This window comes from Nyctibius grandis, chromosome 8 (assembly GCF_013368605.1).
Source record: "Nyctibius grandis isolate bNycGra1 chromosome 8, bNycGra1.pri, whole genome shotgun sequence".
Lineage (NCBI taxonomy): Eukaryota > Metazoa > Chordata > Aves > Nyctibiiformes > Nyctibiidae > Nyctibius > Nyctibius grandis.
Genome location: NC_090665.1, coordinates 38,772,964 through 38,788,497, shown reverse-complemented (window position 1 = coordinate 38,788,497; position 15,534 = coordinate 38,772,964). Strand labels below are relative to the sequence as shown.

Here is a 15,534-nt window from a genome sequence, read left to right as displayed (position 1 = left end):
GAAATTTGTGTAAGTCCTGTAAGTGGGTCTAAATCCAAACCCATTTCAGGGGCATGCAGCGTTACTGGGGCCTGTTTTGGCTGGGAAGAGGCATTCATTCTGCTCGCAGGTAATTTACACGTGTTCAGGAAAGAAGAAAAAAAGCCTCCCGTAAATCTCCAGAACTGTAGCCTTTGCTAATTACACTCCTTGCAGTAACCCCCTTCTGCACAACCTCCCTTTCCAGCACGTTCACTCTATTTTCTTAACGAAATGTCACTCGTTGGCTTCTTGGAGAGTAAAAACAATGAAGGCAATAAAAGTAGTTTATGCAGACACACGGCCAGGCCTCACACACACTTCCCAAGAATGGCTCTAAACTGGGTTTATTTCATCAGCTGCTGAAGTATCCCAAACTAGTACTAAGATGACAAGGTGGCACAGATGTCGTTTTATTTTAAAAGTCGTTTGGGAAGAAAGAGAAAGCCATTAGAGATTCTTGAAAACAAGAGGAAGGCAGAGATGAGGACATGCTGAACAGCAGTCTTTCTACAGATCCATAACATTTCCCCAGCCATGCTTTTGGACAGTCAAATTGTTTCTCCATTTTTTCCTTGCACAGACAGGGATAGAATAGCTCTTCCGGTGACTTTCCCAGCCTGTTGCAGGAAAAATGACATTCAGAGGCCATGAAAAGCTGCTTACTGGACAAGGGTTTCATTTCGCCGGAGCCAGATCCATTTCAAGCAAAACAGAGACTTACCTGAAAAACTGACACCCAACTGTGTTGTTAACAGTGCACACCTGAAAGCGCAGATGCATCCATCTGATGCCATCTATTAGCTCCCACAGAGTCACAAATGGGAGACCTGACTGCTTACCAGTGTCTCAGGTGCTTGCAGTGATCTTGCTAACAGATCAGAGGAACAGCTGCCTTTAAAGAAAGGGGCCATATAATTTTACGACCATTAACATCATTTTGCAGCAGCGTGCTGAACAAAGGGCAGGCAAGCTCCGCTGTACAGGATAAGAGCCAGCTGCTGCAAGGCTCAGGGAAGAGGCTTCCCCACCCCTCGCAGCACCAAGGAGTATTCCAGAGATTTCCTTTGTGCCTCTCCGTAACCCATCAGGTGCAGACTATGGCTGCAGAGGGGAAAACGCACTCGGACCAGAGGTCTGATGTGGTGTGGCCATTCATGCCTGGCTGCCCCTTAGACCCTCATGCCAGTGTGATGCACTAAGGTGAGAAGAGTCTCACGTCTATCTCAAAGGCTGCTCTTCAAAACCCAGAGCTGAAGTACAAAAGCAGCAGCAACAGCCATGGTCTTTGCAGCTACGGCTCGTTTTCCACAGTCAGGAAAAGGTGGATCTGAAAGCTTTTGTTCCCCTGGGGAGAGGGTGGAAACAAACAAAAAAAGGAAGAGGGAGAATTAAAGTAATCTTGAATCACTAAGCAGATTCACATCACTGGATCAATAAGCACCACTGACAGGGATCACAGGAATGTCGCAGCTTTGCCAATAATAAAGCAGCACAGCAGAGCTTGGAGGATGACTTTTCTAAGGCAGCCGAGCATGAAGCAGCAAGGCTGGCGAACAGCTGAAAGTGACACCCTGGCTTACAGCGGGCCGCTGCCAGCAGCGGGGCTCGATGCAGTTTGCTTTAAATAATGATGAGTACAGAGATTGTATTCATGGGAGAAAGGCAGCCAAGGACTGGAAAAACCAAGGGCTAAATTTAACGGGCCAAACCTGTATGTTCTTCCCCTCGAACTAATTCTTTTCTAGGCTGGCAAGAAGAAAGAAAAATCAGTGCTAATTTAATCAATTGATCAGCCTATTGATTGCAAAACTGGAGCTGCTAGTTAGCCATGTGCTGTAATGCCCTCAACTCTGAAACCACAAAACACACCATTGATTTCTTCACTTCCAGCTCCAGAACAAGAAATAAAAGCCAGGCTTTCAGCGGGAAAGCAACTTCCTCGTCCAGGGAGAAGATGCAAGCAAAGAAGAGAGGCCAGGAAACAGGGACAGCCGCATCTTGCGAAGTTCAAACTGAAATTAGTTACAGATGCAGTCACGGTGTCTTGTGTAAACTCTATCGATTGGATGGCTGACAGTCTTGGGAGCCTCCATACTAGGACAATCAATCCGGCTGCAGTGTCACCTGCCACTTTGCTGAACAGTTGACAATGCAATTATCCAGTGTGGAGGCAGGGAGTTGGCGTGTGTCAAATGCAGTTAGCCACTTTCCGGGCACTACTCGATAATGTGTTTCACTGCCGAGTGTAAGAGACGACATGTGGAGACAGGAGCTGTTTAGAGCCATTGAGACCCGTGCTCCCTTTTCCTTTAGAAAAATCTCACCGCCCCTGACTTAACAACTAAAATGCTATTAAAATCACGTCAATCAACTACGGGGTTCTTAAGGCTGAAGTTTGACCTGAGTGTCCAAGAAGTAGGTTCCAGTTTAGCAAAACTGCAAATGCTTGAAAAAAAAAAATTATCAAATGACTGTCTTAAAAGCCTGGGACTTTCAAAACCAGAGCAGACAGATCACTAGAGAAACGGGTGGTAGAGAACAGCTAAGCAAGGGCAGCAGATGGGACTGGAAGATCTTATGCTGCATGTCTGAGATCGAGGAAAATTGAAGTTTAAAGGGATGCTGTCAACTTGAAACCCAGTTAAATTTCAAAAAATTGAGTAGTTTCAGGTGCTCTACCTGCTCACTTACTCCCCCTGCCAATTTTCACGGTGTTACAACTGCATTTTCTGTTTTTAAGTAATTTTTTTTCTCCTTCCTCTTTTGCTGGGTGACAGACATCCCTTTTCCGTCTCCAAGTATGATACACAATACTGTCAAATGAAGAGAACTCCCCCTTTTCCCCACAGAAAATCTTTTCCTGGTTAGAGTGGCTGTCAGCATTATGTAAATCAAACAGCAAGGTTTAGTTGGTTGTGCTTATTTCATCTAATGTGCTCTGGCAGTTTGAGCATAAAAATTAGGTTCTTACATTTTTTGCATGCATTCAAGTTAACAAAAATGTACTATCAACAATCAAGAATTTTAACAGCTATAATCACCAATTTTTTTTTTCTTCAGTTAAAGTGATTTTTACTTTGCCAAGTTCCATTGATTACTTTGTGTTCCAAAATGAAAACACTGCTCCTTGAAACATCATATGAACTTTAAACACACATGATATCAAGCATCAGTTACATGGTAGGTCATGATGGCTTTTGTATGTAAGGTAGGAATTCTGTATTTGTTTCTTTTTAAATCACGTACTGTTCTCATCTGTTTTTCCTGCTCACTAAAGTAAACTTCCAATATTAATACACAGAATAATATTTAAGAGACATTTATTAGCTACAGAATCCCTCAAATTCTATACGAGGACACAAACTATGGAGAAATAGTCAGGTACAGCCCATCTGATTATTGTATATAATACTCTGTAAACAGATCTGTTAGAATTTTTAGGTCAAGTATTACCTTATGGACTAGTACTTGCTCTCAAATGAGAGAGGTGCAAACATTAAGGAGTGGCTGGGCTACTCCATCAGACCAGTACAAAGTACAGTCCTTCAGCAATGGAGGGATTACCAGGATTACCACCGTTTTAAACAAGGGCTGAGGTATGGCATATGAGTGCTCTGGGGCTCAGCAGCCCTCTAAAAGGGGCATAAGGCACAGAACAAGCACTTGAGAAACATGAAATTTATACATTTTGCCCACTTGGAAGTAGAAGTGACCAGCAGAAGGTAGCAAACCAAATGTAGGAAGGCTAAAATACCAAGACCGAGACGCTGGGAAGGATGCTCAGATGTATAGATGCATTCACCTTAGAGACTAAGCAACGAGGGACACTGACACTGGAAACGTGACAGAGAAAGGCACTGAACTGAGCTCTCGCTAAGTGGAAGGAAGATTAAGAATTTCATTATGGAAAAGATTCCCTATACTCTTACCACAGACTGCTCTTGCATCCAAGCTGAAGTTTGCTTTAGCCTGCCAGGGTAAAATGAATGAATTCTGACTATCTACACAGAAATGGGGAAGGCTATTATATTTACTAGACCATTCTTCCAAAAGGTCTAAACATGCCAGTGACATCTTCTATTTCCCACACAGTCTCATAGGAGAAGTCACACTTTTACTGTTCAGCTCAAGTTCTCTTGCTGAATTTGAGTAGATCAGTTTATACCCTCTTACTAATATGACCTTAAATGCAGCCTGAACCTCCTGATGGAAAAATGGGAAGTCTCCTTGCCTCCTGAAGCTTTCCTGCATGCCTCATTATATTTTATCTGAAAGAGAGAGCACAGCTGGCTACTAGGCGAGATTCTAGAGCAAGACTTTTAAGCTCTGTTGCCAGGTTTGCTACTAACTTTATAACATTAGAGAAGATGCTTCTCCATGCTTCAGTTTCCACATACGTGTCAAACACAGATTTTGCAGAGTTCTGTTGAAGAGTTTGATGTTCATGGAATTGCACCGAGAAGCACAACTGAGTTTTCTTCCTCTATTTGGAGCTTCCTGCCAGGCAGTTACCAGACACAAGCCAAGGCCCTGTGTTCACAAACACCTGCTGCTGAGGCAGGAGAATTGAAAAGCATCTACTTAAGATTCTGAGGACAGGACCGTACACTTGAGAGCATGCTGCTAACGTTGCATGTATTTAGAAGAACAAATTGGAAGAGCATCTAGCTCTTGCCCCGATGTTCTTTCTTGGACAGCTAACCCATGCTGGATGAAGGCTGGCCTACAACATTTGCTGCTCAAACTGAAGCACATCTTGATTCTGCGGAGATAGAAAGCTGACAGTGGGACTCCAGCCATTTGCTGGAAACTTTTAGACATTTTAATATAGTCCCACTTTCCAGGCAGCTGCCCTAATTGTACATGACATGAGATCCAATGCAAATGGGCACCCAAGGGTAACTGTAGTTTGTTACAGCTTATAAGGCTTTACCAAGTCCCTCTATGCATACGCTAAGTTGTACTGTTCTTTCTCTTGGTAAGATATTAATCAACAGATACAAGCCCTTTGCTAGCTTGGGAGGAGGGCAGCATGGAGAAATAAAGAGAAACTTCAGAGTTAAGTAATCCCTGTGTGTTTCTCCTTCTTCAAGAGTATCGCAATCTATCAGACAGATCCTTGTCATGTTGATCTTTCTTAGAAAGTATCCTTCCCTGAAAATGCCCTGCTTACCATTTTAACATTTTCAAAGTCTTACTCTCTTCTCTGTTATTTTTGATGCAACTGATCTGCTGAAGGAAGAGAAACCCAGAAGAGCAGTGGTGACTAGTTTGCTACTGTGCTTGGAGGAAGGCTTTTTGGTGGGGAAGCTGGAGGGGAGAGGAGGAGGACGGGGAGGGTGGAGAGAACTTAGCTACAATTCTTCAGTTCTTTCATATCTAAAGAGGACAGCAATCTCTGTTCTATCAGGCCGTGCAGTTCGTGCTTTAAATGGTACTTGCTGCTCGCTTGCTTTCCCCGTCTCTGTCTCTCTCCCTTTGAAGCAGACTGGACAGCTTCCTCAAGCTGGCGTTATCACTCCCTCTAACCACTCTTGGCAGGCAATCTAATTCCCCCTGAAAAGGTCACCGCCATTTTAACTGCCTTTCAATCACATTAAGCACGCTGCCGCTCGTGCTCAGAGCACTGCGCCTGCAGCTCTCCTGACTGAGGTGCGATCGATAAACTGACATCCCGTCCCCCCACCCGAACTCCCCAACCGCCCCATCCGCCACTCGCCTCCTTCCCCTCTCCCGGACAAGCCGTCTTCCCGGAATGGACACCAAGAGACCAAGTGACAAAATCCTCTCCTCAAATCCGAAGCGGCAGAAGGGAGCTGCTAACCCGGCATTTACTAATCTTTGTCCCATCTGCTAAGAAACAGAAGGGTGCAAGCATCCCCCCCGCCTTCCCTAGACCTACAGAGGCAGCGACTTCACAGGACAGTTTGCTTAGGCACCGGTCCAGACACCTTTGAAGCTGTGTTACAAAGAACAAGCCTCCCTCAAGCTTCCCTCAATGCAATCATTACCGTTATCTCTCCCCCGTGCTGCTTTTTTTTTTTGCAGTTACGAGTTATGTGTTCCACCCATCGATCCCTGTGTAAGACACTGTTTTAAGTCCTCTTGCCTTTTGACTGTGCTAAGCCGTTTAAGAGATGACAGCGGCTTCTATCAGTGCGAAGCTGATGTGATTCTTTTCAGATAAAGCACTTTTTTTTTCACTCCCCCCCTCCCTTTCCCTTCTTTCAAGTAAGAGACACACACACAAAAAGAGACACTGAATCTTTCAAAGAAAAAAACCCCTTTTGAACTTCCCTCAGGAATTCTTTAAAGGGATAACCTTACAGTGTAAACACCGAGGGTAACGTACATCCTTTCTGGAGAGGGAACAGAAGAATTGCTACAAATATGTTAAGCGTTAAAAAAAAAACATCAGAGAGGGAGCCACTTGATGCTTTCACTTGCGAAGCCTTGCTGGCTTGCTAAACACAGAAACTCATTAGACAAAGATGGCATGAAATAATGCCCTGCAACAAAGAGCTTCGGAGAGGGATGATCGAGAGACGTGGGGATAGATGGTTACTGAATGTTCAGGTATTTCAAGAGAAATTTGAGTCTTGTGACACTGTTCTGAGATAGGGAAATATTTGATTATTACATCTGCATAGCTTTTCACTTTGAAGCACAAGCCTGACTTAAACAGCGCTTGGTATTTCATGTTGGTAACCTTCTGCACCCATCCCAAACAGAAGCAAGAACTCTCCTGCTACGAATCCCTACTTCAAGCAGGACCTCTGCTGAAACAAAGTGGTTCCAAATCCTATATAATTGCCAATAATCTTCATTTACAGCCTGCGTTCTTCCGGTTTTGGGTAAGCAAATTAAGTGATAGCAAGTGATGCCTTAAGAAGCCAGGAGGAGAGCTAGAAGTACCAAATAATTCCTGACTGAATACCAAAACCCAACAGCTTAAGAGACAATATAGTGATCCCAGCACTTCTCAGTTACGTCATGTTCCTACTTGCTGCCATCTCCTGTTCTTTCCACCTGCTGCCTCAAGTATGCCAAGCCATGGCAGGCAAGAAGGCGTGCTTTGGCTCTGCTGCACTAGACCCGAATGAGGATTTGCAGCTGCAACACCAACACAGAAGACAAGAATTCCCACCTTATAAGACAGCCCCTCGGGTGACAGGAGCAAGTCTTCCCTGCAAGCACTTTGGAAGCAAGAAAGCTTCATCCTAGGAACCATACAAGTGAGAGTTTCAGCCTGTGATTGCTCCCAAGCATTAGACCACCTTCCAGAAAACCTGAGCAGGGCCGTCTATTTCCCTGACCTTTCCGTTTTCAAGAAAAAAGACCCCAAGATCTCCCGATCTTCCCTCACCTGAGAACCTGGCTGGATCTTTCATATAATTAGCAAAGACTTTTCCTCACCTTGAGAGTGATATGAACTTTGTCCATTAACCAAAAATGATAAAAAGAAGCAGCCAGGACCTGTGCTAAGTTTGAGTCACTTCTGTAATGCTGCCCAATGGTCTGACCGACTCATGCAACACATGCCGGTCACAGCATCCTGGCTCCCCCTTCGCCCAGCTGTGACATCTCCTCAAAGCAATACACCATTAAAACTGAAATTAATGAGACACACGGACATCTATTTTCCCCTCTGGTTTTATGTATTTCCCCATGTCATCTCTTTAGCCACTGCTGACATCCCTGCAGCCTGGCAAAGGCTGTCTGGCGTTACAAAAGGCCTTCAATTTCCACATCGCTGCTACTTCTCAGCAAAGGGAAAAGAGCCAACACAAAGCCTCGGGTGACGGGGGTTAACGAGGGCCTTGCCAACTCCAGACAAAGCAGTTTTAAGCATTGGAAAGCATCTCCCAAATGTTGTGCTGTGCTTCAGGGCTGTAAAATAAGAATTCTGTCCCTAAAACAAGGCAAGAGCCAACACTGGCAGAGAAAGGAAAAAGACAGTCAAGGTTACCTGAGAGTGCACAAAGCAGGTCTGACTTACGGAGACCTCTGAATGCCAGCAGCCAGAGACAATACGAGAACCACAAAAGGGAGCATGAAAAAGTACAACTTGCTTAAAAAGAAAACCAATCAGCCAGCTATGGGAGATCATTCCAGGTTTGCTTCGGCTTCCCAAATTTTACAGAAACTTCTTGTGCAGAGTATGTAGGTACCCTGCAGATATTATCTGGTCAGCCCAAAATACTAGGTAGAAAGTTGGTGGCAAATAGTTCCCCCGTTTAGGGAAGAGGACACCTCTCTAGAGGAGCACGGCAGCTGTTGAATCCAGCTGCCAGCCGAGGCGTGCTCCAGAGGAGGAAGGGCAGGGAGAAATGCATGCACCAGGGACCTGCCAGCTGCTCAGGTGGAGCCATTGCTTCAGCAGTGCCTCTGCCACCAAAAGCTGCACGGAGAGGATGCTCCTCACTACGAATGCTACAGGGAGGTTCCTGTGCTTGCGAGCTAATCTACAGACACCTTTGATCCGGCATCACAAAGGAGTCTAATCCAAAAGCCTTCCCACCAGGGCAATTATGGAGAGTTTTAGAACTGCATCTGGTTGTGCTCTACTCTTCTCCTACTAGTCTTCTGATCCTTTGCTGGATCTGTTCATGTAACTAAACACTCTTGAAGGCGTCAAGAAAATCTCAAAAAGGAAATAAGAGATAGACCCCATACTTCTTGATGGAATCAAGGCTATTTCTAAGTATGAAATGCAGAACTACCTGCACATGCGTGTGCAGCCATCTAGCAGAGGTTACTGCCCTGACTGTTGCTAGAATCCTCCTCCTCTGGCGTAGGAAATCAGTTGATCTACATAATGCAAACTAATGAATTTGAGAATTCCTTAAAATAAGAAAATGCAACAAGGAGCAAGTACTTTCCATTTACACAGCCTAATCACATCAGTTACACACATTTTGTCCATCTGAAGCCTCACTTGAAAGAGGGTCTCCACGTGACTGAAGCAATATGAAAGGCTGAGATCACACTTCAATGAGTTAACTCAAAAACAACCAGGAATGTTAACCAGGTGAAGACAGCACAACGTCCACACCAAAGGAAGTGGAAGATTGTGCTCTCCTCAAACTCAGGTGTTCAGTGGGGGTGAAGGAAGAAACCACACATGCATAAAAAAGGGCAGAAATGAACTTAGTAGCTTTTTCTAATCAGGACTAGCAATGACAATAGAGGCACACAAACATCCCATGCTTCCCTGCTAGACTGCAGTAACTGTACTACATAAACATAGTCTAAGGCCCTGCATGGTCTCATCAGACCTCCACCTGGAATCACATACAGACTCAAGTCTCCATGTGGGCACAAAAAAAGTCAAGGTAGGTAAGGCTACAGACACAGGAAGCAACAGTGTGAGCTTCACTGGATAGCCTTTAAAACCCAAAGAAGCTGCTCCTTCACCTCTGCGCTCCTGATCATCTGCTCTGCTACAACCCAGCTACAATTTAATTTCAGAGGAATGTAAGAGCAGATGAGGAGTGCCAGGTTGTCCGTGAGTACACGGCTGGCTTTTAAGTCCAACTCCCTTATGTAGTAGCCTTTCCCCTTGAGATATTTTAAATTAAAATCCAAGCTGATATAGGAAGAGATCACATCCCATCCTCTTTATTGAACGGAGGGAGCCAGCATTCCTCCTCTCATTAGGTATGCACTACGTGGATTGCTTGTGAGAGACTCTCCTTAGAGCCAGAGGTTCATGCCAACGAACAGTTTGGTAAATCCTCCTCTTCGAGGCCAAAGGGCTGAGTGTAAGAAAGGGGCCAGGTTTCTAGCTAAAATTACATTCACCAATAAAGCTCACGAGAGGTCAAATTTTGCCATAACTCACTCTCCTCGGTAACTGATTTCCCCGTCACTGGGGAAGGAGCAAAAGAAGGAGGAAAAATAAAATGTGTTTGTCTGGGAGCCCTAAGGGCTTGCTGTGCTGGAGGTGCAGAGCGGGTTCCTGGATTCTCATTTATCAACCTTAAAAGGGATGGAGTGATAAATGCACAATCGGCCCTTTAATATTTTATGCAGGTGCTAAAGCGACTTAGCTGTCACCTTCAATACATCACCAGAGGCTGATACACCAGCTTTCGTCACTCCAGGCTGGGAATTTTTACAATTTCATTTCTATTTCCCTCTCTTCGCATATTGCCACGTATCTCTTACTATGTGTAACATATAAGAAGCTATTTTCCCTAAATGATCTCCCCATTCTACCCATTCCTACCCATTCCCTCTTCAGCCACCTTTCTCGAGCAAGAAATAATGCCATGCTATTATTCCAGATTTGCACAAATTTTGACTCTCATCATTCAAGAAAGGCAGAAAGCTGAAATCACTTTACATTCTGGCAAAGGCTGAAGGTCCCACCCTTTGTGAAAGGCAAATCTCCAGGTCCCTCCCTTTAAAGATAGGCAATGATCAGCTTCCACAGTGCAATGATTAACAAGGGCCCCCAAAACACTGGCGCACCTCGAAATCCTCCCTCCAGGAGAGTAGTAGCCCGTATCCTCTTCTGCCCGCACCATTCGTACTCTTCAAAGCGGTTGCCGTTCTCATTCTCGATGTCCACAGAGTCATCCTCAGTCATGCATGAACCTTCTCTCTGCACAGGGTAAAGCAGGGGCAGAGCATTGAGATGCATGAAATACCTCTTTGGGGTTAATAACTCAGGGTGGGATGAAGAAGAAAAGCTGGGCTGTTCCCAGGACAGGTAAGTACAGAGCAGAAAGCAGCACCTACTCCCGCCCTCATTCCCAGTGATCTAAATCTAGAAGTAAATGGGTACTGGAAGAACCTGACAACCTTAAAACGTGTTGCAAGGTTCATAATTTTTTACACATGGAATCATAGAATCAGAATCATTTTGGTTGGAAAGGACCTTTAAGATCATCAAGTCCACCATTTAAAGTCTGAAATTTAAACTCCGGTTCCTACAACAATGCTGGTGTGGATTTCAACATGCATTTCCCTACCTCGCATGCACAATTCCCCTATCATGTAAACCCCAGATTCCTTTGACACACAGCAGGAATGTTCTCCTAGACCATATTTTTTGGAGCCCACTGATCAAGACACCTCTCTTTCTACCACACACCTCTTGAGGCAACAAGAATGAATTTGTTATCATGTCTGTTGTGAGCTTTTCCTGAGAAACAAGAACAGAAAGCCCTATGACACAACTCCCTCCCTCCCCTAGGGCTTGTTCCTCCTTCTTCCTTGCTGTCTTTGGGATGAACAGAAAGAGAACGGTTTTGCTCAAACGCACTTTCTGGAATAAGATGGTCATGCAACATTTACAAATGCCAGCCTGTTACAAAAGAACGCAACAAAAAATAATTCTAATGTTGTTAAAGGCAGAGATCAGAAAGAACTCTTCCTGCTGTGCTACGTAGGCAGCATGAAGTCTTACAAAAGGCTTCATGAACTCCAATAGCTCTACATTTACAGTCTACAACTTAGACTTCAATAACAGCAAAAGGGTACATGAAGTAAAAAAAGCTACAAATGCAAGACAGGAGAAAAAACCCACAAGAATCCATCTTCCAAGACAAAGAGAAGTGACTACAGATCTTAAGGAGACATAGTTAGCATTGCCTGAAAGCTCAGCAATGTTAGTTTTGGCCCCATGTTAGGTCAACTGAAGACAAAGCTGGGAGTAGGGAGAAGGGAATGGCAGCTGGCGATCCTGCTGCGCCTCTACCTTTGCAAGGCATTGTTCCACATGCCTACTCATCTCCTCCTCGGATCCTGACAGAGGTCGGCTGCAGAGGGGACATACCTGCCCTTCGTCTTGCTTCCTCCGTTTCATTTTTCCAATCCGAGCTGCATGGAGAAAGCAGGGAAAGAAAACAAAAAAAAGAAAGAAGACAAGTCAAGTTTGTAGATACACTGTTCTATTGCTCAGCTCCAAATAATAAAACCTTAGCAGAAACGGTAAGATTTTACACCAGAAAATCCCTCTGCAACTTCCTTTTCTGACCTCCGTAAACAGTACAGAGACTGTTACTTAGCACTTTCCAGATTAAACCTGTAACTTGTGGCTGAGTACAGCCTGATTTCAGAAAGGCAGCTACTCACAACTCTATGACTAGGAGAGGGAACATCTGCTGCACACCCTCAGATAAGTTATTCAAATGGTTAAATATTTCCTCTTGGAAGCCTGAAATTGTTTTCAAAGTTGAGTGATCAAGCCACTGAATCCTGTTCTGGAGTTTGCCTTCTGAGTCCAAGACACATCTAAGTCCACTAACACATCTATTCCCTATACGGGAACTTGCTTAGACTGTGGAAGGATGACGTAGCACCCGAAAAGCCTTAGACAAGGTATATAACAGTCACTTCCAGGACCACAGAGTCTCCTGCACACCCTGAATAATTCCTACCCAGAACATCACGAACAAGTCAGAGCAGCAGCTTAGCAGCAGCTTAGCAGCAGGTACCATTTATGGAGAGGAAAGATCTTTGCCGTAAAAACCGCTGCACATATGCTAGACAGCTTCTGGCTCTCCCTGTTATTATTTTACTACTTTCCTGTGGAGGAAAACTGGGGTCTACACTGCCTTCTTGAGGGCACGCTCTGGGAAACAAACATGTCAGGAATCACGATGATTAGAAAAAGCAGCCAAGGTAGCCTGTTGCTTAATTCAATCTCTGGTTAATTTGAGTCATCATTTAATGTGATCAAAACATCTGGAACCAAATCATTTGCATTAAAAAGAACTTCTGTCCTTTATTATGATGGCTTTAGGCAGGTATTACTGAATAACTCAATCACTGGCTGCAGGAAAGTCACTGTTTAATTAATAAGGAAGGTCAAAATTCTGAATGAGAGACAAGGAAAAGCCCAAGGAAAGCCCATGTGATAATGAGAGATGACACCACCAAAAAGCTGTGTTAGCCAGAAATCGTTACTGACATTGTGAGCACTGCAGCATGCTCTGAAAGCCTTCGTGCCTGAATACTGCGGGACCAACAGCTCCCTGCAGCCGAGTCAGAGAAAGCTGCTGGAAAGCCAGGAAGAGAAGGACTGGGGTACAGGAAAGTTTCTGTCAATTGTTTTCTAAAGTGCATCAGTTTATAACTCACTTGGTGATGTGGATGCACTAAAGTTTCATCTGAACACACCAACACAAACCTGAAAGGCCTCTTTCAAGGCTTTCTTGTTGGCTTCCCTGGACTCAGGGCTCTGTGGGTTAGGATATACTTTCCCATAATCCAGAATTAGGGATATTGACCATCCCCTACACTCTGTGCTGCTCCAGGATTAAGAGGGCTTCAAATTATTCCCTGGGCACTGCTTTTCCTCACTAAATGAGACAGATTTGTAGGAAAACTCCCTCCAAAACAAATCTTCATTCCTGGCATCTTGAAAAGGCTTCTGCAAATGTGACATTCCTAGAATAAGATACAGCAACTTCAGACCAAAACAAGAATGTTTTTGAGACCTGGCACTTTGAACAACAGAGCTTGTCAAGTAAATGCACACCACTTTCATCAGTCACCTAAATTTCACTTGCTGAAGCTCCACAACCCTCTCTTGTGTTGGGTACACCACACTGACAGCTCCACAGCTCACCTGTGTCTCCATGCACTTCAGATACTTCAATATTCCTAGTGGGATATTTTCATAGTTTCCCTTCTATTTTGTCTGCTTAAACCTGTTATTTTACCTATACTGTCAGCTTCTGCTCCAGAAGGTAAACCGCTTGACTTCCAGTCAATACAGAGGCAAACATCATGAAGTGTTATTGCTAATTTCATTGTGCCCAGATGAATTATGTTCCACTTATAAATAAAACAGTGACCCCCACCATGTCTTCTGTGTTTTCTCTCCCCTTCCTGAACCCCAAAACGCTATCCCTCCTCCCTCTTCAACATCATCCAGCCCTGTTACCACAAGCAGTCAGAGTTAAGCCATGCTCTTTCTGGTTTGCACTTCAGTGCATGATAGACTTGCGACGTTCTGGTTTAGCAAATACCTATATCCTCCAGTACAGCTCTTCTGCACAAGTTTAGGGTGCGCTTTCCTTGCCTCACTAGCTCTGTAGAGCCACCACAAAATAGAGGAAGTGGCTGGAATCAGAGACGACTTGAGCATTCTCCAGCAAACACCTATATGACCAGAGAAAAACCCACAGGAACAAAGCCTTCTCTGTCCTGATGGCAGACACATCTTTCTCTTCCCTCATCCTGTTTTTAAACAGGGAAACACAGGGAAGGAGCAGTTTAATTATTCTGGTAGGACTCCCCGCGGCCAATCAATTCAGCTAAGTCAGTCTCCCTAGCAAGTAGTTTTCACTTTTTTACTGCCATCCTCCAGTCCATGCACTGTAACAGTGATAAAAGGAAGACAACTTGTTTTAGGTCTTGCACGGATAAATTCTTGGAACCATTTTGCCAGAACAAGCACCTGATCTACTGCTGAGATGTTAGCACAGAGTTGGGAACAGACCTCACCCTGCTCCAGCTCCACGCAAGACTCAGCAGACAGCCCCTATCTTGGCTCATTTAGCTCCGCCAAAGAAGCAACTCTTTAAGTTCTAGTGCCACAGGTGAAAAAGCCACTGGAAGAAAGAGGTGTTGAAAACAAATCCCCCTGCCATTTTCATTCTGCGGTCATTAGCAGCGACAGCATCGTGCCCACGGAGGCCCAGGGTGCCCCTGGTGACAGCAGAAACCGAAAAGGGAACGCTGCAGCCTGGAAAGCACGTCCCGAGCAGCGCTGTCCCTAACCCAACACGACACGCAGCCCGGCCATCACTTCCAATCAGCGCGGAAGGGACGGAGCAGCCCCAAAGGCAGTGGGTGATTGTGGCGCTGTCCCGAAGGGGAGCGGCTCAAAAGAACACGCGAGTGAGACCACAGGATTGTTAATTAGTGTTGATAGATGCGATCATTTCTAATTAGCTCACTAATCCCTCTCCCCCTCACTCCTGTCGCAGGAGCATGGCAGGGCAGGGGGGAAGCCATTCCCTCTTGTAATTCAGGAAGATAAAAAGGCAGCCAGCGTAGGACTGGATGCAAGAAGAGGACTGAGCTCAGGGAAGGAGGTTTTTGCACAAGGCTGACCCATTCTTATCTCTGACTGAACAAAGACTCCGTAGTAATTATTCCAGCCTTCTGCCAGGAGGTGAGGAGTTCACTAATTTTTATTAGCATTAATAATTATTATTAGGCCATCAGAGGGCTTTCAGCACCTTTGAGGCCTCACTTTTAACAGATGTACGTTACCCTACACACCGTTCTTGCTGTGTGTGCATGTTCTCCCTCAGGTTACACTAACCCATCGGGCACCCAGGGAGTTTAAGTCACCACAGTGTACGAATGAGAAAGTAGCACATGGAGATGAGCAAGAACTGGGACCCTCTGCAAGGGCTGGGGTCTCAGTTATGGTCTCCGACTCAACTTAGGAGCTGTGCTGGCTAAGGGAGCTGCTCTTCCCTTTCCTAATATGGGGTCTTTTGGGACTATGCAAGGTAAGAAGCTGCTTGCACTAGAGAAGGAGCT

The 15,534-nt window shown here is 44.9% G+C and overlaps 1 protein-coding gene across 1 annotated transcript in view; it reads right to left on the bottom strand.

The window, feature by feature from the left end:
• RNF220 (ring finger protein 220) overlaps positions 1–15,534 on the bottom strand; it is a 225,082-nt gene that overhangs the window by 38,428 nt on the left and 171,120 nt on the right. Inside the window, 2 exon segments of the mRNA XM_068406809.1 lie at positions 10,498–10,630; positions 11,807–11,850. Coding sequence (XP_068262910.1) covers positions 10,498–10,630; positions 11,807–11,850 — 177 coding nt within the window.